The sequence below is a fragment of the Pelmatolapia mariae genome, linkage group LG12 (assembly GCF_036321145.2).
Source record: "Pelmatolapia mariae isolate MD_Pm_ZW linkage group LG12, Pm_UMD_F_2, whole genome shotgun sequence".
Lineage (NCBI taxonomy): Eukaryota > Metazoa > Chordata > Actinopteri > Cichliformes > Cichlidae > Pelmatolapia > Pelmatolapia mariae.
This window is the reverse complement of record NC_086237.1, coordinates 11434894-11459976: the sequence shown is the minus strand read 5'-3', so window position 1 is coordinate 11459976 and position 25083 is coordinate 11434894. Positions and strand designations below refer to the sequence as shown.

The following is a 25083-nucleotide window of genomic DNA, read 5'->3' as shown; positions in this document are numbered from 1 at the left end:
CCAGAAACTACTGTTTATCGCCCCCGGTTGCCATTAAATGTGGGTTTAAGGCACTTCAGTGTTGCTTTACTTTGCAGACCAGGAAGTAAAATCCTTTTTTTTTTTTTATACTTTCTCCATGCTAGAAGCAGTTGATGCTTGCTACTGTTGTGCCTTTTCCTTTTTTTCTTTGCTCCCCTTCCTGAGCAATGACACCTTTCGTTTGAAGAAGACTTCAGTGAGCAGAGAGCTGCAGTATGAATGCTAATGTGTTTGTGTTGATATCACATTTGCGTACCCGTGACATTACTCGTCATAATGCATCTGTGTGATATCTGATACAAACGATAACTGGTCTGGGTATAGGGCTGTTCGATATAACGATATATATCGGATGACGATATAAAAACGTCTATCGTTTCATTTTACGCTATCGTTTGTTTTGTGGTGTCGCAAAATAAACTGTTTACAGCAATATTTTTTTCATCATTTTGATGGTCACTGTAGTGGCTATATTAATTTCTTAAAGTTCTCTCTTTCTCTTATATTTAATATAACCACACTACAGACGGACAAGCACCTGTTTTTATGCGTTGTCGTTAGCAACAACGACGGTAAAACCACCGTGTGTCCGCTTGTTTATGTTCCACATAAACCTTTCACAATAAAGCTTAAGATCCTGTTGAGACTTTACAAAATAAACTGAATCACGTGAAAGAGTATGCAGAATATTTACAGATGAAAAGCAAAAAAGAGCCGTCAGGTGCTAAAAAATAAACCTTAGACTCAAACGTTAGAACAGGCTTTTCCCCGCAGCACGCTGTGTAATAAATACTCACAAAGAAACGGCGGCCGTTACAACTTATGTCTAAAAATGTATCGTTTCATGCATCGGTTAAAACACTTGACTCCAGGTACACGACGCCCAGCTGGAAACACTTCAGCTACCCGAGATTCACAGAATTTACAGAAAATGTTAAATGTTTGTGATTTATATCGTTATCGGGACAATAGATGTCTTATATCAGGATATGAGATTTTGGTCATATCGCACAGCCCTATCTGGGTAGCACCAAAGTGTAGTGGGTTACACATTTGCTTAATGTCTAAAAGGTCCCTGGTTTGAGACCAGCAGAGGACACTCTGTGTCAGGAAGGGCATCTAGAGTAAAAATCTTCCAAATCAAATATGTGGTGCTGTCTGCTGTTGTGACCCACTGTGAGTAGAACAGTGGGAACAGCTGAGAGAGGATTGTTCAAGACGGTTTGGTCTTTGAGAGCCCAGCAATCAAAGCATGTGCACAGAGAAGCATCTCTGCTGCATCGGATGTTTGGGCTGATATTCAGTGCAGGATTCAGACTAAATGTAAGAGGTCAGGGTGGTTTACAAATTCTCCATATTGTCTCAGCTTGCAGAAGAGTCTTCTTCCTCGGTGACTGCTGGCACGCACTGGTCCAGATGTCATGCAGAATCGTTTTCACCAGTGGGTTTTCCTTTACTCTTCTGCCACAGAGCTGAGAACATGGAAGCAGTCAGGCAACAGATGTCGTTAGGACAGTGTTTCCCATCTCAGCCACAGAGCTCTGTAGCTCCTCCAGAGTGTTCATCACAAGTGTTTTTCTCACAGTCAGTGGCTGTGCCACAGTTGCATCTTATTTTCTTCTAATAAACACGCTGTAGTTGGGCTTTGATTTTTGTGCCTTGGAGAAGCCTCTAGTTCTCTTCTTGTTTGGTGCGTTTTCAGGCCGTTTCGTGTGTTTATAATGTTTCTTGTCCTAATGAAGTTCTAAACAGGCATTGGCTGAACCTCAGAACATGTGGAAGTTATTTTTAACTCAGAATTGCTTGGCACACCTTTACAGCTAGCAATCATGTGGGCTAAGCTGTTCATTATTCAGCATTTTCTTCTTCGTTTTTTTTTTTTTTTTAAAAGCAGGCTAGCATCAAAGTTGATTTTAGCAGGACGACAGGTCACCATGCAAGACTAACAATTTTAAAGTCATAGCACAAGTTCTCCTGGCATTTATTTGTATCTGTTTGCATACAGTAACATTTATGCAGGCTGTAAGTAAGAAAACCAAAGTATAAATTATTATGGCTGCATTTTAACGTTAGGCTTAGTCATTCTGTTTGAAGCTGCTTAACAGATAAAAGAAAATTACTGGTGGCGTACGAGTAAACTGTCACTTCCCCTCGGGGCTTCCAGGATCCAGAAACTTTGAAGGAGAGTCACCTCATGTCTTCCCCCCTCCCCCCTCCTGTTGTGCTTATTTCTGTGAAGTGCACCTGCAGTGCTTAAGGGATGTGATTTTTCAGCTTTATTGGACACACAAGTCTTATTTGATGTCTAACAAAACGTTATCCTGCCTTTTGTTTTCATGGACACAAACCTGGCTTAGGTTTGTGCGTGCGCGCATATGAGATATTGGACTTGTTTTGTGCCTGAGCACACACCTGCTGCTGCCACGGATTGTGCTTTCAGGGGACCCGCTAAAAGATTCATGCAGTCGCAGAACTGAATATCTAATGGTATGTTTCAGGGAGAAAAACGTGTCAAAATGGGACACGCTGCAGTGGAACTACTCGCCTGAGCCAGTACGAGCTAAGGAGCCCAGTCCCAGCTTTTGATCAAACAGCAGAGGAGTCAGCAGAGACAGTGACACACGATGGCAGTCTCTAACGTGACACGCCACATAAATTATACAAAGCCGCTAATCATAGTGGCTCTCGTGTTCTTCATCATCTTAAAACTCTTTGTTCAGAAATCCACATGTGCTCCAGCGGTGTTGTTGTAGCGTTCATTCAGTTCACTGTTAGCGTCTTAATACACACAGCAACAGTCATCCGCTGTGGCGGGACACACAAGGCCACTTTGTTTGTTTTCATTTGTACAATGAAGCTGTTAAGTTGACTGACAGTCTCGACTCTTTTTTTTTTTTTTTTTTCCCTTCCCCTTTCTTCTCTCCCGCGTTCCCCCCCCCCCCTTCCCTTCTGCTCTGTCCCTCTGCCAGCCGGTGGCGGAGCCCATCCCCATCTGCAGCTTCTGTTTGGGGACCAAGGAGCAGAATCGCGATAAGAAGCCAGAGGAGCTCATCTCCTGCGCCGACTGTGGCAACAGCGGTGAGTGCCGCCTACAAGACTCTGCACTATTCAGGTTTTGTAGAGAGAACAGATACAGCACAAGAGGAGCCAATCAGCTATCTGCAAAAACATCCATGTAACTGGTGGTGACACATTAAAGAAGTTATTTTAAAAAAACATGCATTCAGACTCATAGACTGGGGCTTTAAAATATGATGGGATCTTAGGAAGATGTAAACTTCACAGTGTGTGCATGCACACACGCGCAGCTGTCTCTGGTGCTTCATCTTTTATGTTGCTACTTAATTGATACTTCAACTGCATTTATGTACAAACGCAGCTGCTGTCAGACATTTAAAGGCAGCTTACGCTTCACTGCTTTCACCCTTTGATGGCAGTTCAATAAGTCCATAATAATCATAATGATTTTGGTCAGCATAGTAATCTTGATCATTTAACACTGTTATTCATTAAGTCGACAGATATCGTACAGTTTGGACTTAAACACACGTCTTCTTTTCAAATAAGGGATTTCCTTGAGCATTAATTCAAATGGAAAAAAACAGATTATCACACAAGGTGGCAAACAGGCTTGTGATATATGGACCCAGACTAGCAGGTGTTGACCATCTTGCAGTGGCAGGACCCTGCACACTTCAGCTGACTCCCACATCCAACAAACAAACACGTGATAGACCCTAAGCAGTGTGGAGACAGAGGCCCTCTTTTGATTATCTTGACTGATATGTACTAAACTAGGAATGAGTTGGAGCTGTTGGGGACAAAAACATACCTACGAGTACACATTGGTATTAACAAAAGGCCTGCGGGTGATTTATTTATAGTGAAAATTAATGCAGAAGTTATTTATGTATTCAGATTATTTTGTTTTCACAGTTGTTCGGAGCCAATTTCGTAACTGAAATTGATACTTAATTAACCGCCCAGACCTCCAGTTGATTCGGTCTAAGTGGCTCTGCTTTAACTGACACTCAGCAGCTCATCAGTCTATTAAACTGTCCGGTCATGTTCTTCCCTCTTCTCAGTAATACTTTACACTTCAACTTCATTTAGTATCTGAACATAACATTGTTTAATTATGGCCGGGTGTCGTTCTTAAACTTGAACCCAGTTGATATTCCTGGTTCTGTTTTTGGTTTTATTGGCATGCAAGTTGTAGTACTCCTGCTAAGGCCCGACATCTCTTATCGGAAGCAGACGAGCGTGTTCCTCTTCTTCCCTCAGAGGGCTTTCGTCCCAGACAAGGCCGTCTTGTTTGCCGCTCTTCAAACATTGCAAAAGCACGGCTCTGACAGATTGTCATTTATGTTTTAACACACTCTTTGCAGCCAGGTTTGATTCAGTGAGGGCTTCCAGTTCCAAAAGGACTTTCTTTTTCTTTTCTTTTTTTTCCTTCAATGATGCAAGTGGGTCACGACTGTCAGTCAGCAGGAAACATAAAAAAAAAAAATAGAGTGAGAGAAAAGTGTGTGTGATGTTGACGTGCTTGTTTGTGTATGTGTGTCTGTCTACCTGCAGGCCACCCGTCCTGTCTCAAATTCTCCCCGGAGCTCACAGCGCGAGTCAAGGCTCTGTGGTGGCAGTGCATCGAATGCAAGACTTGCAGCAGCTGTCAGGATCAAGGAAAGAATGCGGTGAGTGGATGAAGGAATATGGCGTCCTGGCAGCCTGACAGTCGCTGTGAACGCTCGATACTCAGCTTAAGTGCCAGATAGAGACGCTGATAGACATCAGCGTCTCTATCCAGGGATTGATCCTGGGAATGAGCTATTTTAGTCAGCATCGGCATGATTTCACTCTTTTCTCTTACTTGTCAGGCGAGGTATGATTGTTATTCAAATGTTTGTGGAGAGGTTAAGAGGAAAATTCACAACATGCTGCCAGTTGCACAATGATGAAACAGGCTATGAGGACGGAGGGAAGGCAAAGTATGCAAAACTCTCATCAAAATATGGAATTATAATGAGCTCAGCAGCTTTGATCAGCGGTGTCACCTGTATTTACTTAGTGGATTATATGTTGTTCTACTACTCGTGTGTTTATACCCACCTGAAGATGATTGTCATTATTTTGTGTCTCTCTGCAGGACAACATGTTGTTCTGCGACTCCTGTGACCGGGGCTTCCACATGGAGTGCTGTGATCCTCCTCTCACGCGGATGCCAAAAGGTAATTAAACAAGACTCGTAACCCGTCTCCATTATCTGCTCCGAGCCCGCACACTAAGTCCAACTCATACCTGTTATTCCTCCGATCGACCACACAGCGCTCCTACATTGCTCTTCTGCATCGCCGCTATGATGGCAGTTAATGATTAAACCATCTCCTGAGCTGATGGCTCTCACTCTAATGCATCACTGTTAAGCACTAATGCATTACAAGCTTCCCAGAGCCTCTTTGTATGTGCACCGAAGCCTGTCCTGTCTCAGTGTGTGAACACTTCCATTTTTCCTCTTCATCTCCCAGGCATGTGGATTTGTCAAATCTGCCAACCAAGGAAAAAGGGAAAGAAGCTTTTACATGAAAAGGCTGCACAAATCAAACGGCGCTACAACGCACCGCTGGGACGGCCCAAGAACAGGTACACAAACGCCGTCAACTAATTCTGTCTGAGGCGGTGTCACCGCGATGGAGAGCACCTGTGTCTGCTTCATCACAGACCCAAGGTGTTTGAGAGTATGGAGGACTTAGAAGCCACTTATTAATCAGATGTTTTCTAAGGGGTTTATAATGGTGTCTGTCATAATTAACATAAAAAACATGTATAGAATGTGATCAAATAATCAAATAAATGGTTAAATTAATGGTGAAATGACTAAAAGCAAATGAATACTAGAATCAAGACAAAGACAAATTTACAGAAGTAGTAAACCTACTAGTGCTGTATTTTATTTAAAATGAAATAAAATGCATTTAATGGGATTAATAGTGATTAATCACCTTAAGTGCCATTCATGACACTTTATTATTATTATTATTATTATTATCATTATTTTCTTATGTTTAATATTGGCTGTTTTGGTCCTTCATACTAACAAATGCCATGCAGAAATTTGAGGTTTGATAGTAATGAGATCTTACCCTTAAAGTGTAATGCCAAAGGTTATTTTTTGTGCCGAGTATTTATTTATTTTTTTTTGTATATACAATAGTTGGAGATTGTGCACACAGTGATTGGTGTGTAGCGCAATGTGGCATACACAGATAAATGCATGTTAAGGTGGTTTTTGCACTGTAGAGTGAATACAATGTGTGACCGATTGTGACTTTGACCCTAACACTTTTCTCTTCTGCAGGCCGGGGCGGCCCTTTAAGAAGCTGGGAGGGCGCGGTCGGCGGAAGCGCTCGGCCTCAGCAAACTCTTCCTCCAGCTCCTCCTGCGAAGGTTACCCCGGAGACGACAGGCTGCTTTTTTCCATGCGGGAGGATGGCGACCTGTCACACAGCAGCCTGCGCTTCAACAACAAGACCAAGGGCCTCATCGATGCCCTCACAAAGTTCTTCACGCCATCTCCCGAGGGCCGCAAGGCACGGCAGGAAGTGGTGGACTACTCACAGCAGTGCCGCATCCGAAAGAAAGCCAGTCGCAAAGGCGAAGGAGATGACAGAGGTGGGAAAGATCAGCTCGTTTTTTTGTTTTTGTTTTTTCCTCATACCATCAGACAGTTTCGATTCACATTTGCCATGAAAACATAAAACTTTGAGATAAAGTGACGTACATAAAGACATGTTAATGATCTGTTATGTTTAATGAGAGAGCAACAGCACAGAAATGAAACACAAATGGTAAAAAAAAAGTTAATATCTGAATCAATTACATAAATTGACCTTTAAAAAAAACATGCTCTATTTTCATGAGTCCTTTGCAGGTGCTTTGCTTACAGACTCTGTAGGTATCAGCTGTTACTGTGAAGCATTCACATTGCTTTTGTGTTCTTTGTCCCTCTTTTATAGATGATTCAGCCGTGATGTTACTTATTTTGAAATTGTAGGTCAAGGCTAAAAATCGTGTGGAATTGCTTTATTTTTTTTCCTCAGCCAGAGAAAATGATTGCTTATGCATTTAAAGAAATTGCTTTTGTAATTTGAAGTGCCCGCCTGCAGTTCTGTTTCTATTGAAATCTCTTAGAGTAAAAGCAGAGAGTTATAAGTAATGAATAAATGTGCAGCAGCGCTTCCTTCAGGTTTCTGCAGCACCCATGTGTGTTTTACAAAGAATGAAGAACACCCTCATCATCCATTATCACAAGTCTCTTCCACTCTTGCCTGTGTTGCTAATGTGCGTTTACTGTCTGCAGCAAGCAAAAAAAATAAAAGACTGTCTTAGCTATCAGCTAACTTAATAAATATGTGGAAAGTAACCTGGCAGCTTTAATTTAGCTGATAATATTTCACGTCACGGGATTTAGCGTGAGTAGCGTGCTGTTTTTGTGGAAAACTGCAAACTTGTTGAACAGCTGGTGTGATACAGACACAAAGTTTTTGATCGCTCTTAAAGTCAGGAGTGAGATTGTTGTCAAGTGTAGAAAAACGGTGTCTTTCGCTTTAACCAGGCTTTGCTGTGTACGCTGCGTGTGTCACACTGAGATTACAGACCGTAGCTCGAGCACAAATGACGCCAAACTGCGGCAAAGAACAAGCAGCGGTTTTGTTCCCGTTCATTCAGCCGATGTATTGTGAAAAAACGCCTTAAGAACAGATCATATGCCAAGTTGGATGTACAATTTGCACTTCGCTGCGTCATTAAATCAGAAACGACGCGGCCTGTACGTTCGTTCTCCACACAAGCTGAGGGAGCATGATTTGTTGTGAAGCAATTAGAGCAGCGATCACTGGACGCAGCGTGCATGTCGGCGATGTGACTTATTTTGGAGACGGAGGAAAGCGTGGCCGGATGAAGAATGGCAGCGACGGGAGCAACATCCTAAAAGATGTCTCAGAGCGGTGGAGATACGAACGTCCACTTCCTGTTAGAACTTTCAGAATAAAATGGGACTGATTATGGATGAAGAGATTCGTGAGTTGTGGCTTCAGCCTTGAGTTGAAGTAACAGGCTTTGTATCCACGCCAACATACGCACAACTAATCATGTGATTCACATGAATTCAGCTACTTCTCTTGGGGGAATTTTGATTGCATTTAGGGATGCTTCTCACCTAAATGTTACTCTTTCTAACTTCCTGTGATTGCAGGCTTTAATATAAGAAAGTGACCTGTTGTAAGAGCCTCACAGCTGTTTGTTGTGAAGCGCCCTGAAAGTCAGCAGACATCTTATGATTTGAAATGACTTCTGATTGTGTTTCAATCCCCAGACAATCAGGAAGGCAGCGACTGGCGTGACGAAGATGACAAACTGCCCGGCCACGAGAACCTGACGGAAAAAGACATCGAGCTGTTCAGACAAATCCAGGAGCTGGCGCTACAGGTACGCGTGATTATTACGAGACAACAGTGGGGAAGGGAGACGCTGAACACTGGCCAAATTGGACAATGAGATTGCATCAGCATGGGAATCTGAGAGCTGTGAGTCTGGGACTGAGGCTGCCAGACTGGAGGGTATACACGTAAATCTCAATCGTGGTGAGAATGTGGTCAGAAAGAGCCGAGTCAACAGCTGGCTGGTTGTAAGAGATGAAGCTGCTGGCTCACAGAGGGCTGCAGGCCCTGTGTGTGTGTCAAAGAAGTGCAAGAAAGAAATTAGGAACAGCTGCCAGATTCAGTATGGATATTAAAATGATCCATTACCATAGATACAGCACACACAGGCCATGACCTCAAGATGCAAATGAAATGGATTGAATTTAGGACAGCAGCTTTACAACAAGCTGATTAGTCTTTACTGTTGTTGTTGGACATTTGCTTGAATTTCACATTCTGCTCGTGATTGATTCCAAACTGTGCTCCATAAACAGAAGGGCAAGCCAGAGTAAAACTACCCATGAATGTTTAAGACTGGGTCTCGATAAAGCACGTAAAACGAGTCTTGTGTTTGATGAGCCATGACTGAGCGGGGCATCTTTAACGACAGTGTTCTGATATGTTAGTCAGAGAGGAAGTGTAAATTAGCCACATTAATGGCTTGTTTTAAGGGAATACTGCAGCAGTAAACTGACCAGAGAGTGGGTGTGGGGTTAACACCATGGGAGTCGTATTAAAACGCTGTTGTAGATGTGGAATAACCACAGTGGTGTGTAAGTGTGTGAGTTAATGAGCAGAACTGTTCCAGGCTGGGTGACAGTGAATATCGTGTACGTTGAGTACATGATGTAAATGGCTGGGAAGGGCAAACCAGGAAGATCCACTTAAGAGTAATGTAAACTTGAGAATAAACCTGGTGCCCTCTCCTGCTGTAACAGTCTGAGATACTCTGCTGATGATTCCTGGTGTCTCTGCTTGGCTCATGGCCTGCTAATCCCCCGCCAGTTGTAAACCTGTAGCTAACCATAAACATCTCTGCCTTTTCCCTTCCCCCAACAGAAAGTCGGCGTGACGGGTCCGCCGGACCCTCAAATGCGCTGCCCGTCAGTCATTGAATTTGGCAAGTATGAAATCCAGACGTGGTATTCGTCTCCATACCCGCAGGAGTACAGCAGGTAAGCTAAAGCACCATAATGTAACACAACAGCATGAGGTACTTAGCTCACAATCCTGCTCGTAGGTGTAAAAATGACCACTCAAATAATGGAACTCATCATAAGCCGTTTACACTGCCACCCTCTGTGACAGGGATCCGTAGTCAGGGGTGTTTTTAAATGTGCATTTCTGCAGTTTGTTGCTGTTCAGTAAAATTCATCCCACTGTGTATGTTTCTGTCTCAGCAATTTAAAATACCTGATGGATGCAAACTGGAAAAGTGCGCACAGAAAAAAGGCGTGAGAGCAAAAATATCAGTGTTTATTCTAAAAAATTAATCAGAAGTTCTTAAAGCCTTCACATTTAATTGTTCAGCAAATGTCATTTGGAGGAAAAATGAGCCCAGTTTGACATTTGCCTTTGTTACATCACCAGTCCAAAAATAGCCGATTGTTATAAAAGACCAGTAAATATTCCAGCTGAAGAAGAAAAATGTTGGGATTTGTTTGTTTGTGTAGCAAACCCGTTAAAACCATTCCTTTTGTCCTTTTGTCTTTGCGCTCCCGTTTCCAGACTACCTAAACTCTACCTGTGTGAGTTCTGCCTGCGCTACATGAAAAGTCGCAGCATCCTCTACCAGCACATGAAGAAGTGCAACTGGTTCCACCCTCCTGCCAATGAGATCTACAGGAAGGACGACATTTCTGTATTCGAGGTGAGGAAGTTACAGATGTGGCTTTGTTGTTTTGTTTTGTTTTGTTTTTAAATTTTGTTGTTGTTGTTTTTTAAACTGGAGAGAACTCACTGGGAATAAAGTCTTTCAAAAACCACTAAAGAACTTCTAAAAACACCAGCAACTTCCAGATGGCACAATAAAAAAGGAAAAATCACACTGAAAGTATTTTCTGCATCCAGGCGCTTAAGAATTATTTTAATTCACGCTGTGCTTCTTACAGCAGGATCCTCTCTAAGATGTTTTTGAAACACACTAAAGCAGGCACAATTAACAGACCTGCAAATGCATTCATGTATCCAGTGAAACAGTACAGTAGCCATTATTGTGATATTGTAAAAAGGCTGCTACGTAATACGCAGTATGTCGTATAGCTTCGTCTTATATTTTACAGCCTCAGCCAGCTGAGGACAGTGGGGGGGAAACTAAGACCACAGTTCAGTGAATTCCTTTTTTCTTTTTGGTCCTTTTCTTCTTCGGTTAAGCAGATGTAGTGATGGGTGAGTGTCACCTGAAAACACTTTTGGCTGCTTCCTCGCCACAAGCGGTCACCACAGCGGGCAGCTCAACAAGTTTAACCTGGCAGTTTTTACACTGGATGTATTTTCCGAGCAGCCCCAAAGGGGATTTGTGTTTCCGTCTGGAATTGAACTGAGTGACTGTGTTAACCATTACACCATTTGAGGCACATTCATCAAATATTGCTGCTCTGTGATGCTATTGTTAGGTTTAGTTGTGTATAATGAGAGTACTGTGAGTTACTCCCAAGCCTGTTGTGCAGAATTGAATACATAATTGTTAGGTCAAATGATGGTTGAATACAGAAACTCTGAGTTATGAATAGGTGTAGTTACAAATCAGGATCTGGAGAAGCTCATTTGAGTGTTTTTCTGCTGTTTTTGGTTTATCTCAGACATCAGGGAGGTGATGGATTGACTGAAAGACTGGCTGGGTGTCAGTGATCTTTGATAAACTCAAAGTGCAGAAGGTGTAACAGCTAAGTAACGGTGGCCAGCGCTGTAACAAAGAGAGACGACTTCTGTTCATATTCTGTCACCGATGATGGAAAATCTGACGTCATTTTAACAGTTTGGGAAATGAGAGCGATTTACTGCAACATAAATAGCTGCTCTAAAGGGCTTTCGCTTTCTACACATGACATAAAGCATTACGCTGGCGAATCCTCCCTCGAGGTATTGGATTGTGTCTGTGTGACCGCACTCCAAGACCTCGTGGCCCTACAGAGGAATGCAGCTGCTCCCTGCTGTAGAAGTGCATTCCAGGATCAGGTCTCATGTTCAGACTGGCCTCGCTGATCTGACTTCCCTGTGAGAAGTGAGAAGTGATTCCCTAACTGAAAAAAAATAAAAAAAAATAAAGGTACTTTTGGTTGCTCCCTTCATCACCGCAGCGGATGGATCCACGTTTGATTCGGCACAGTCTTTATGTTCGGTGCCCTACCTGATGCAACCCTCGCTTAGGACCAGCACTGTGACGATCTTAGGCCGGGTTTGTGTAGACTCCCGGTTTGAGGTTTCTTACATATAAGGTGAATGTGTTAAGTGTTAGTACTGGAAATTCCACTTTCCTGTCTGGTTGCTGATTAAATTCAGTCAGACGTCAGATATCGGTGCAAAATAAAATGACGATCACTTGCAGTGATCTCCTAACGGTGTTTTGAGTTTAGTTTATATTTACCTGTTTGGCTGCATTGTTTTAGTGTCTTGGCTGTCCCAGTAGAAGAAAATCAAATAAAATCATCTTCTTAGTGTGGTTTTAACTTGATGATCATCTTACCTGTTCATGCCCTCATAAAATAAATAAACACTTTGCTCTGTGTGTTGGGCTTGAAAAATTGCCTGCTGTTAGATGTATCTCATTGTAAATTAAAAAAGAAAATTAAAAAGGCAATTAATGATGGCTTACTTGCCACTAGATGAACTTTTATCTAGTCTTCTTGCCGCCTCAGACCTGCACACAGTTGCACAGTACAAACCCACAAATCCTTTCAAATGTTTCCCACGCTGCCTGTCCAATTTTACCCTTTATTGGAGAAAGTTTCTGCATAGCATAATGCTTTCCCACCAACTATATAAATATATCTTAGTCAAAAACCCTTAAAGTGATTGTGACATCCTCACCCGCCTTAGTGGAATATCCTGTTCTTTGTATTAAAGTTATAATGAGACGAATTTGCAGTTAAGCACAGCGGCCACTGAATTGAGTGGATTGTTGTCTGCAGGACACGGCCGTCGAAGCTTCTGTTTTCCTCCACTCTGCAGTCCTTTCCTCTCTCCGAGGAGAGCACAGATAACTGGCCGTCTGCCAACCTGAGCCTCCCTCCGTCTCTTTACCACTCATCGTTTCTCTCCTCCAGCCTCTGTGTATTTCGGAGTCTACAGGGACACAGGGGAGATCATAGCCTAACACTAACTTCTAATCCATTCACCTTCACTCTGCTCCACAGCTCCCTAACAGCAGCCTGGAGATTTAACTCAGCACTTTAGTGTTTCAGGGATGAGAAAGTAGCTGTTTAGGAAGTCCTGTGCTTTGCACTGATTTGTGTTTTCTTACCAACATCTTTCAATAGGTTGATGGGAATGTTAGCACAATCTACTGTCAGAACCTGTGTCTGCTCGCTAAACTGTTCCTGGACCACAAGACCCTCTACTACGATGTGGAGCCCTTCCTTTTCTACGTCCTCACCCAGAACGACAGTAAAGGCTGCCACCTTGTTGGCTACTTCTCCAAGGTAGTATGGCTTTCAGTTCATCTTCCCCCGCTCAACTTCTCTGCAAAGATCTATTCTGTCTGGATTTTGTGTTTTCTTGACACTCCCACTAGTTTTAAGCAAAATACAGCTCTGTTGTCAGATTATATAAACACTTACGCCAATATATATATATATTTATTCAGATTAAATGAAGCTGAAATAACTTCCTAAAACATACAAATGCTCATGTGGTGTCCCAGATAAATAGTGGCTGCTGTGAGCACCATTGTCCCTCTGTGGAGTTTGCCTCTGCAGGTGCTCCCATTAACATGCCACCTCACTGCCAAAGCACAGCAGTTAGGGAGCAGACACAGCATCATTAACACCCAGCTCACACCCACACAGACCTGCTTTATAACGTGGTTCCATTATTATTTTTCTTTTTTTCCTCTAATGGTTAAATGTGTCTGTCTTTCTTCTCTTCAGGAGAAGCACTGTCAACAGAAATACAACGTATCATGCATCATGATTCTTCCACAGTACCAGCGCAAGGGCTATGGGCGTTTTCTCATCGACTTCAGTAAGAGCTGCTTATTTTCTAAAAAGAAATAGAATGATCACAGTTTGAAATGAGAATATTGGGCTCACTTTAACTAAACACTGATGGTTCCTCTTTTCATAGACATAATGACTAAATTCAAACATTTGGCTCATGATGCCCTTGTCTCCGGTTCCTCCTTCCCTGCAGGCTACTTGCTGTCAAAGCGAGAGGGACAGCCAGGCTCTCCGGAGAAGCCTCTGTCGGACTTAGGTCGGCTGTCTTACATGGCCTACTGGCGTAGCGTGGTGCTGGAGTGTCTCCACGAGCTCCGCGACCGGCAGATCACCATACGACAGCTCAGCAAACTGACGGGGATCTGCCCCCAGGACATCACCACCACCCTGCATAGCCTCAACATGCTGGAGCAGCGGGGAGACCGGTCAGAAATATACTCCATAGTTTTTTTTATATGGCCCAAATATAAACAAAGTCGTTCTGCTTGTGCTGCTATTGCCTAATTTTTTTTTTTTAATTGAAATGCTGATTTTGCTGGTTTTCAGTCTAAGCAGCCAAAAGTTTTACTAAGGTGACCCAGTGTAATTTGAGAAAGACCAAGCGAAAATATGCAGTAAATGCGGTTACAGTAGACTCAGATTTTTGATGTGGAACAAGTATTTCAGTGGCAGCACCAAGAAAGCAAAACAGAAAAGCCTTCTTATGGAGGTACACAGACATGTCAGTGAAAAGTTTGGTTCCCCTCGTGAGGTTTTTTTTTTTTTATAAAAAAAAAGCCTAAAGTCTTAAAAGATTAGAATTGAGATTTCAAAAACAGCCATACAAATTTCGTGACACTGAAACTTAACATTCAAACGACGTTTGAACAAACAGTACATAAACCTATATTTTCACATGCATTGCATAAGCTGGTTAAGCTGCATTACTTTGACTGCACCCCAGACACTCAGCTATGATGCTAGTGGTAATGGGATCTCACATGCTGTCCAGAGTCACACGGACAGCCACTTGTGATTTTAATCAGTTAATTGTCCAGAGCCAGGTTGCACAGCACTCTCCTGGTGTTTGTAGTGGTACCACCAGAGTCAGGCTGTCCAGCTGTTAGGATGTTAGCTAGTGGATCAGTGGCAACGTGCACCTTCACTGTTCCCAAAATTAATTTTCAGCAAAACAAAGATTTGTTTTTTCTTATGTTATTGGGCCTCATAGACCTACAAAACAACAACATAAAAGTTGACTTGCATCTAACTGCAAAGTACACTATGTGCAGAAATGTCACAGTTTGTAAACTGAGCTTACCAAGCACATGTGTATTGTGCCAGATGTTAAAAAAGCAGCTTCTTGGTACTCTAAACCTTTAACTGTGTTGTCAAAAAAAGATCTATTTTATTTATCCTGAATATTTGGATGACTGTATCACAGATGTGTTGATTTGTGTCAAATAATGCAGCGAAGACTCTGTGTCTTTACTGTATGTGGGCTTACTGCACTTACTGTCAGTTATTTTTGGGTGCACCACAAAAAACACATGCGTGCAGGGTTTTTCCTGACTGAGAATAGATCTTTGGGGGCTGGTGGCTGCGCATGTAAGCATCAGTGCTCTGCACGGCGTAAAGATTATAGTGCAGCAGATAAGTGAAATGATCTTTCAGAAGTGCATATATGCACTAAGTCTGACTGTCCCTCTGCAGCCAGTTAAGAGTTTTGCCATTTGTCCATTGTTTATTTTAGAAGGTTTTACTCTTGATTTGGGCTTGTGAGTATAAAAGTAAGTCAAATTTGTAACTTAAAAACTTCTTGGTCTCATGAAAAGCAAAGTAAGCGCAATGAGATGTTGCTCCAATGGCAATGCTGTGCAGGTCAAGGTTTTTTTTTTTTACCTCTTTGAAAGCACCATGATGCATGCAGCTAGGTAATGTATTCCATGCGTGAAGACTTTTCTTTTATTCTAAAATTTGGCTGACACAACTTGTCTTCACTTTGTTTTTTTTGTTTAAACAAAAAAATCAGTCAAATGTGTATGTTTTGACATTTAGATCATTCAAAAATGTAAGACTTTGTCCTTCTACTTTATCCTTACTTGTTTTTTTAATCATAAAAGAGTTTATGTACCAATTTTGGTCCTTGTATCCACCTGTGAATGATTTATCTGCTGCACTGGATGTGCTCTCTTACAGCTTTGTCGGTTTTATAGACAAACATGTCTGTTGTGGCTGAGTAAATAGAAGCCCAATTGACGTAATTGGTTAAAAAATAGTTTAACTGCACTGCTCGTTATTTTCCTTTGGCTCGTGCTAATACCTCTATGGGGAAAGCAAAATGTTTTTATCCAAGGAAAAAAACAAAAAATCCCTGAACAGTTGGCATAGCTGCACATATCTGCACATTTACCTCCACAGCCATATTTGTCTGCAATGTATCGATGCTTCAATGTAGAAAAATGTGCGTACGGAGGGCTCATGCTCCCGTCTGTTTTTGCTTTGACTTTGTTAGACTCATCCTGATGCGAAGGGAGAAGCTGGTGGCCAACCACATGGCTCGTCTAAAGGCCCGGCCACGACAGCTGGACGTCGACCCCGAGTGTCTCCGCTGGACTCCTGTCATAGTAACCAACACCGTGGTCTCTGATGCTGATGGAGATGATGACGACGATGATGATGAGGAGGAGGAGGATGAGGAACCAAAGAAAGAGACTCGCAAGGAGGTAAAGATTGCCATTGCATTTGTGAAGATAATAAATTGGAGTCAGACTTGCTTTCTGGTGTAATTAATTTAATTGTGTATTTTCTAAACAGATTAAGCCGAGTCACAAGGTCCCACAGATGTCCTGGCATGTGCGGCAAGGGAAGAAGGATGAAGAAGAGGAGGAGGAAAGGAAGACCTTTCTAGGATTTCCGATTGGCCAAAGCTCTCCAATTCCCCCTCCAGTCCGATGCCCACCGCCTGTACCAGAACCACCACGACCCCCTCCGCCAACAAATGGCGAACGCAGGCCACGAGGGCGCCCGCCCAAAAACTGGCCTTGGGGTAAGGTGAAGGACAGCGCGCGGGTGGGACGGCCACCCAAAATCCATCCAGTAGAGGATGAAGATGATGAGGACGAGGACAGGTCAGAGGGGGTAAAAACCACAGGCACTGTCAACAGCCCACCCTCCCTTTTCTCCTTGGACAGACAAGCGGACACGACAGCCTTTCACACACTCGACATGAGCAGGCACCCTTCCATAACCCCCACGAGACGAGGCCGGCCACCGAGGAAAAAGAGAGGCCCGAAGCCCAGGCTGATAGAAGGTCCCGGAGAGGGTCACCCACAGCTTCCTGTGATTCCCAGGCTGAGCGAGTCTTCTCCAGTCAGGAAGAGCCGCTTCAGTGAAAGCAGCGAAGAAGAGGAGGATGACGATGATGAAGATGACGAAGAGAGGGGATGCTCCCCCCCTATGCTCACCAAGTCAGGGCTCAAATGCAAGGTTAGACATGAACAGTTTTCTATTTTCAGCTATCATAATAATAATATGATAATCGCAAAAGTAGCTTCCTGCTTGTGAAGTTGTCAGTTTGCTCTAAAGCTCCTTAGCACATCTTAATCCCTTGTCCCGTTTCTACCCAGAAGCCCATGAGGAAGCGCCGCTTTCGCCCGCGCAGCCACCCTCACAGCAGCGTGGTGACTGAGACCATTTCGGAGACCACGGAGGTGTTGGATGAGCCTTTTGTAGACTCTGACTCAGAGAGGCCTATGCCCAGGCTGGAGGAGGAGACTCCACTGGGTCACCCGCTGCGCCGCTACCCCCAACCGCAGTCTGCTCTGAGGTTGTCTGACCCTGCGCCAAAGAGGGGCCGACTCTCCAACCTCACAGATTCGGAGGAAGATGGTGAGCAGTGATGAAATGTGCAGGACTACCCATGTATGGACTAATCGTACATGCATGGGTAGGACTTTGACATGGCAATTCCAAAACCTTTGTGTTAGCCTGCTTTTTTCCATTCCACAACCAGTTTTAATGTGTGTTTCTGGTTATTGCTTTGATGCTGGCATAGTTGTGTCCAAGTTTAAGGTTGTCCTGGAGATTACTGAGGTAGTCTGCCTCCTTCGTTATTCCAGCCGCTCTGTTAAGCGTGCCAATGCTCTGAAAAAAAACTGCAAATTGTAGTTGAGTTTTAACAGAGGCTTCTGTCTTGGATTGCAGCCTCTCAGTCCATGGCAATGTAAAACTCACCTAATGTTGGACAATGATAAAAATATTCCAGTAACTTCCCATTTATGAGAGATGACAATCCTAACGATGTCTGCATGGGGAGGGTGAAAGCTTGGGTCTTCTTCCTGGCCTTGTGATAGTGGTGACATCTCCAAGTAACTTCTACTCTGATGTACAGTTGTCTGAACTGATGATTTTGGATGAGTTACTGGCACCTACTGACATTCACTGGTTAAGATGGAGTTTAGTTATTTAGTCTGTTCAGAGGAATAGTTGGAAAGCCATCACATTTATTTTCACAGTCTGGCCAGAATTTGTGCAGTAGCTGTATCTAACCACTTCATCTTCTCTCCTTTGCAGAGCTAACAACTATGCCGAAGTCTGTAGCTGCTTTGACAGCAACCCCATCAGAGACCCTTGGGGCCAACCCTGACATCCCAGTCAAAAAGAAGAAAGGCTGGCCCAAAGGAAAGAGCCGCAAACCACAGCACTGGAAGAAAAGAGGCAAGCCACCTGGCACAGGACCCAACCAGAGAGCAGCTGCAGACGGCCAGGCCCAAAGTGGGAATCCTCAGCAACCCAAAATCAAGATGAAGCCTGGTCGCAAGCCCCGGAGCTGGTACTTGCAGCGGGCCCAGGAGGAGGCAGACAGGCAGGAGCAGGAAAGACAAAGGTTGCTAGAGCAGCAGCAGACGGACAAAGTTCCTCAGCTGCTGCAGACGGATGACCGGAACAGCAAGCAAGTCTGCAGAACTAACACGGACAGAGACGTCAAACAAAAAGACTCTGACGAAGAAGATGACTATCTCCCTAAGCCCGTTGAACAAAAGATGCCCAGAAAGCGGGGGAGACCGCCCAAGAACCGCCAGCCACCACAGCCTACCCCCAAACCACCTCCCACCTCTGACCCGGAAGAAGAGGAGGAAGATGATGAGGAGGACATCGAGCGAGCCTGGGAAGAGGACAAACCTAGCCGGCCACCATCCCGTCCACTGCTTTCCCCTTCTTCCTCTTCTTCCACCTCAGGGCCCCGGGCCCCGCAGTCCCGGCCTCAGGACACAGATATGGGTGACAGAGAGGAAGACGATGATGATGAGGAAAGGGAGGAAGAGGAGTGTGGCAGCATGGGCAGTGGTGGTGGTAGCGTGAACAGGCGAGCGGCGGTCACGCCGGGTTCAGGAAGCCGGCGAAGTGACGACCACGATGCAGACGATGAGGGTGACGGGCATTTAGAAGACAAGAGCAGCAGCAGTAAAAAGAGAAAAAGTCCGGACTCTGAAGACGAAGACGACGATGAAGACGAGGAGGAGGAGTCTGCCTCGCACGCAAACTCGCCTCCAGTCAAAGAAGAACCCCCAGGTGTAGAGCCTTTTTTAGGCATGGAGAACAGCGTGGCCCAGGAGTATGTCAGCAAACAGGAGGAGGAAGAGGAGGAGGAGGAGGCTGAGGAAAGGGTGCAGGAGACCAAGTGCCGGCCCCCCTCAGCAGACCCTCAGCAGGAGGAAAGGAGGCGCAGAGAGCAGGAGGAGTCTGCTGCGGCGGCGGCGGCGGTGGAAACGGTCACGGCCATGTCTGTTCCTTCTGAGCCAATGGAGCTGCAGCCTCTGCACCCGGATGATAAAGACGTCACACTTTTGATGGAACCCCAGCATCCGCACTCCCACCCTCACCAGCACCCTGACTTCAAGGAGGAGCTTGGCCACCATCACACGCACCACTCACATCACCACTCCAATGAGCTGGACCTGGAGACTATGCAGGCTGTTCAGTCCCTGACGCAGGGGGAAGCCCAGGACGAGGAAACTGAGCCCCAGCCACACCACGGCGCTTACCAGGACTGTGAAGAGACCCTAGCCGCCTGCCGGACCCTGCAGAGCTACAGTCACACGGGCGAGCCTGAAGAGGAGACCCTAGCCTTAGTAGAGGAATGTGGAGCCTCCCAGCACAGCAGCCCCCTCCCTAATCCACCAGTGCCCCCGCTGCCCAGTCAGTCTGTGCGCTCTGTGAACAGCCCGGGGCTGCAATCGGGCATCGTGGATACGACACCAGCAGGGCAAAGGGGTGGAACTCCTGGCCCCACCGGAGCAGGGAGCAGTGGCGGTGGCGCTGGAGGTGGCTACACACAGATCACTCCAGAGCATCCCAGTTCGCTTTCTGCCCCCTCTCAGCAGAACATGGAGACGTCGCCGATGATGGATGTGCCGTCTGTGTCGGACCACTCGCAGCAGGTGGTGGACAGTGGCTTCAGTGACCTGGGCAGCATTGAAAGCACTACAGAGAATTATGACAACCCCAGCAGCTACGACTCCACCATGGGTGGAGGGGGCAATGGAACAGGAAATGGAGGCAATGGAGGAGGAATGTCTGCTGCCGTGGTCGCCGGGGCTTCAACGGCTTCAGCGTCCTCGGCGTCCTCTTCTTCCAGCTCTGCAACCCCTTCTTCCTCCTCTCAGTCAAACAGCTGCTCCTTCGTGCCAGCCCCCAGCCTCACATCTTCCACAGGAAATGCCGCATCCCAGCTAGCGATGGGCAGCTGTAGCCTCATTCAGCAAACAGGACCAGGGCCCAACAGTGGACCAGGTGCCAGCAACGTGGGCAGTGCTGTGCCCCAGCCCCCGCCTCCCCCACCGCCATCCAACACCCCCAGCTGTGGCATTAAGTCTCCTCAGAGCTGTGGTGTGATTGAGAGGCCTCCCAGCACCAACCAGCAGCAGCAGCAGCAGCAATCAACAAAAAAGGTTCCTCAACAGCAGCAACAAGCGCCCAACCCTCAGCCTCCACCCTCGGCCCCGCCACCACCACCACAGCAGGCCTTGTCCCAGTGCAGCATGGGCAATGGCTTTGCCTCCACGCCCATGATCATGGAGATTCCAGAGAGCGGAGGTGGAGGAGGGGGCCGCACCCTGTATGAGCGCATGGGTCAGGACTTTGGTACAGGGGGCTACCCCCAGCCCTCGGCAACATTCAGCCTGGCCAAACTCCAGCAGCTCACCAACACCATCATGGAGCCCCACGGCATGCCCTACTCTCACTCCGCTGCTGTTACCTCCTATGCCACTAGTGTTTCTCTCTCCAATCCTGGGCTGGCCCCTTCACCCCACACTCCCCTTCCTCAGGGGCAGCCCACTATGACCCCACCTCCTAACCTTAGCTCTGGCTCCATGAACCTGGGCTCTCTGCAGCTGCAATGCAACATGCCCACGACCAACATTGGCCTAGGACCTCCACCGCACACACAGCGGCTGCAGGGCCAGATGACTACCGTCAAAGGCCACATTTCCATTCGGTCCAAAGCCACTCAGCAGCTGGCCCCGGCCCCGCACCAGCAGCAGCTCTATAGCCGCAGCTCGGGGACCGTGGCCATGCAGGGTACGCCGCGCACCTTGGCCGTGCAGCGCGGCATGATGCCAAACCTCATGCCCACGGCACCGTATAATTCTATGAACATGACGACTCTGAACCCCATGTCAGCCAGCTACCGAATGGCTCAGCCTATGATGAACAGTGGCTATCACAGCAACCCCGCATACATGAATCAGCCAGCTCAGTACCCCATGCAAATGCAGGTGGGCATGATGGGAGGGCAGGGCTACCCACAGCAGCCTATGCAGCCCAATCACCATGGGAACATGATGTACACTGGCCCCTCCCATCACAGCTATCCAAAACAGCCACATTACATGAGCAGATGAGCAGCCAAGAAGTGAAAAAAGGAGACAGAAAGGGGCCAGAGCGTATGCTCGCTGTACTCTAAATGTCCATTAGTCCTGTTCACCCTCTCCAGTGCCTCAGAGGCACCAGTGGAGTGAAGGTGATGGGGACAGAGAGGGTCTTTGGGTTTCCTGTTTTTTGTTTTTGTTTTTTCTGTGTTGTCATTTTGTCCCTTTTTTATTTGGGCTCGTCTCCCCCTCCCCTCCCAGCTGGCTGTGTATGGGAGTATTTGGGCAGGATTTGGTGTGTACGTGGACCTCGGCCGTGCCGTGGAGCTTCAGGCCAGGCCAGCACACAGGCCCAGGAGTCCACTCCTCCTCTCGACACTGAGGAGGACAGTAAGGAACGACGAAGTATGACGAGGAAAAGTCCACAGAAAAGTCCACAAGGTACAGGAGTACCTGGCCTGGTCAGACTGTGAACGGTGGTTACTGAGTATATTCAACCATGCACACAATCTTTTAACATAGGAAGCCTTACCTTGAAAAAAGAGACGATGAAACATTGCAGGCGGACTGTTGTTTTATGTTAAAAATACTGTTGACCTTATTTTTGTTGTTGTTTTTGTTTGTTTGTTTGTTTTTTAATACGTGTGTGCAGTCCGACCTCCTTACATGCTTTGATCTTTATACGCGTGGCATTCTGAAATGGTGATTGCACCCTCTTGCTCTCTCCGAAATGCCCAAACATCTCCGGCGCCGCTCGGCCCCACGGCTTTTCGTGAGTTCCAGAAGAGCACAGTGGAGCAGGGCCTCGGGTGTTTGAGGTGTTTGACTGTTTTCCAGAGTCTCTGTCTTCCTGGATGGACAGTGTTGTACCAAAAACACAGCAAAGACACAGAAGAGACTAGCGTGTTACTGTCATATTATATATCCATAAATGAAACAAGTAGCATTATTTTCCAGTTTGCCGCGACTCTGAAACATTTCGATGTAAATATTCTGGTACTTCCCAATATTCAGCACACACACACATACAAACACACATATATATATATATACATACATACATACAAACACACACTGACTAGCTGTCTCCAGTTGGTGGCTAGCTCAGGAAACATTCAACTGTTTTTGTCCACACTCCACTGACAGATGGTATACAATGTCAGCCTTTTTTTTAGCAGCTTAGGGAATGCAGAACAAACGGTGGGATTTCCATGTAACTACTTTAAGGAAAGTCGGTTAACTATAGGTGACCTCGCCTCCTTAAGTGTTAGTGACCCAAAGAGGTCGAGGAGTCTGCTTCTGAATGGTGTGTTTTTTGTAAAATGTGTTTTTTCTTTTGGGTTTTTTTTTTTATTTTGTTTTTGTTATTGTTGTTGTTTCTGTGCTCCCATTGGCTAAAAATGTGGCAGCGGACGGTTAGCCTTTGTGAAGGTGTGCCTGAATGCTCGATCTAGCGCGAGGTTTGGCCCTGGGATTGTAGCTCGGTTATAGAAGCAGGGTCGGAGGCAAGGATCGGAGGTCCCGTAGGGTCGTGGTTGACTTTGTTGGGCCGCGTACCGGTATTCTTAGTCAAAAGAGGAGTATTCATTTGTCATACAGACCTGGCATACAAACTTTCTTTGTGTGTATTCTGTTCTGTATTTACTTTTTTTGGTTTCATTTCTTTTCTGAATTTTGTCAGACTGGGCAGCTTTCTTTTATGACACAAGCTGACTCTTTTTGACTTTAGAAACCTATTGTAGAGAAAATGTTTTTTCTATAATATAAAAGGAAATTCTGACATTGATATTGGTACTGTCATTTTTTTCACTTCTGTTTCAGGAAACGACAAAAAAAGCATATTTTTTAGCTCGCCTCTTGGGTAATAATTACTAAGAAACTCAAAATTTAAAAAAATTACCACTCACTTTTAGTGACTTTAAGATGCCTTTAACCTCTCCATTCCATCTCATCTCTAGAGTTTTTCTATCTTTGTGTAGTATATTAATGCTATTTTAAACAAAAGGACTACAAATATCTAAAGGTTACTCGGCATTCTTTTTGTTTTCTTTTTTTTTGTTTTTTTTACTTCTGTGTGTGCATAGGATGACTTCCTTACATTTAAGAGGCATGTAAAAATGAGCTCAGTATATTTCTGTCTGTTTATATTGCTTCCCTTTTTGTATCCTTTGTAATTGTACATGTTGCGTTGTATGCTAAGAGAGAGCGCAAAATAAAGAGGGTGGGGGGACGGGACAGCTGGGCACACAGTGAAGGTTGATTTGAGCTCAGCTGCCTCAACTCTCGACTCTGTCCCTGTATGTATTTCCATTTTTTTCCATTTTGTTTTTCTTTCTTAGCAAGTACTTTCAAAGAACTCTGTACATTTTAACATAAAATGAAAATAAATTATGTTGAGCCATTCATGTATCCTTTGAGTTTAGCCTGATTCAGTGCTACGTCACCTCAACCCCCTCACGTTTTCCCAAAAAGTGCGGGGAAAAGTTACACATTCAGCTTTTTTTTTTTATTAAGTATGATGGCCTTGTGCAGGTTGTGTACAGAGCAACTTTTGACAATCAACTTCGAGCAAAACAAAAGTCTGAATTTAAAAAAATAAATAAAATCACACATAACATGAGCTGAACAATCAACTAGATGTTAGTCACTGCTACTTTCCACAAGTTTATAACTTCTAGATTTACTAAATTTGTCCAAAGAAAAAAATGTTCTCAAGTGCTTCTAACCTATTTTTTTTTTTCTTGAAAGACCCTGTGTCAAAATCTAGATTAGATTATAAACTAAAGGTCACATTTCATTTAAAAATGGTTAAATTATCCATGTAATGTCAAACCTAATCTTAAACCTAAAACTCCTTTTAATGAAGAAAAGTAATTGCCTGAAAGCATCTTTAGTTAGTTTGGAAGTCAAAAACTGATCGTGAAGGTGAGTGGGTGTTGTTAGTGACCAGTTTTTGGCTCAAGTGGAAATTGGACGACCCGGCAGTTCTCGTCTGATTGAAATACTACTCTGATGATAATTAAATGCTCTCTGAATAATTAATTAATTTTACCCCATAATTGGGAAGCACTGATCTAATGCTTCAGCTACAAATTACAAATGGAAGTGCTTTGAACATGTATGGCCACTAGATGTCAATGTAGAATTAATGTTTTCTCATTGCCCAAACTGCCCAATGGGGGGGAAAAAAGCTTACTGTCTGACATGAATACAGTTGGTGAACCTCTCGTCAGCAGATGTAGCTGATAACATTTACCAAGCACTGTACTTTTCATATACTTAAAGTTTGAGATACAACTTTTAATACAGAACTTTTACTAGTGCTGTTCTGTCTACTGATTCTCTGTTCAGGTATCACAATACTCAATGCTATATCTCTTGTAAATGGCTTCAAATTCTTCATGCTAGTTTTGCTGTTCTGATGGCACTATAAGCACATGAGTAGTTTAGGCTTGAAATGACACTTGCAATATGTTATGACCCCATCTTGTGGCTTTTTCTTTAAAGGGACAAAGAAATACTCTTTTCTGGAAAACTTTAAAATGAGTGATCTGCTCAATAATTTAAACATTCAGC

General features: G+C 44.7%; 1 protein-coding gene across 2 annotated transcripts in view; it reads left to right on the top strand.

Annotated features, from left to right (window-relative positions):
* kat6a (K(lysine) acetyltransferase 6A) overlaps positions 1 to 23916 on the top strand; it is a 35003-nt gene extending 11087 nt beyond the window's left edge. For both annotated transcript variants that reach the window (XM_063490544.1, XM_063490545.1), the window contains exons 3-17: positions 2991 to 3099; positions 4600 to 4715; positions 5168 to 5249; positions 5547 to 5661; positions 6377 to 6690; positions 8393 to 8505; positions 9558 to 9673; positions 10227 to 10368; positions 12977 to 13138; positions 13586 to 13679; positions 13848 to 14079; positions 16149 to 16359; positions 16451 to 17122; positions 17263 to 17524; positions 18209 to 23916. In XM_063490544.1, coding sequence (XP_063346614.1) covers positions 2991 to 3099; positions 4600 to 4715; positions 5168 to 5249; positions 5547 to 5661; positions 6377 to 6690; positions 8393 to 8505; positions 9558 to 9673; positions 10227 to 10368; positions 12977 to 13138; positions 13586 to 13679; positions 13848 to 14079; positions 16149 to 16359; positions 16451 to 17122; positions 17263 to 17524; positions 18209 to 21540 — 6072 coding nt within the window. In that variant the 3' untranslated portion in view covers positions 21541 to 23916. The remainder of the gene's footprint in view (positions 1 to 2990; positions 3100 to 4599; positions 4716 to 5167; positions 5250 to 5546; positions 5662 to 6376; positions 6691 to 8392; positions 8506 to 9557; positions 9674 to 10226; positions 10369 to 12976; positions 13139 to 13585; positions 13680 to 13847; positions 14080 to 16148; positions 16360 to 16450; positions 17123 to 17262; positions 17525 to 18208) is intronic.
* Positions 23917 to 25083: the final 1167 nt, after the last annotated feature.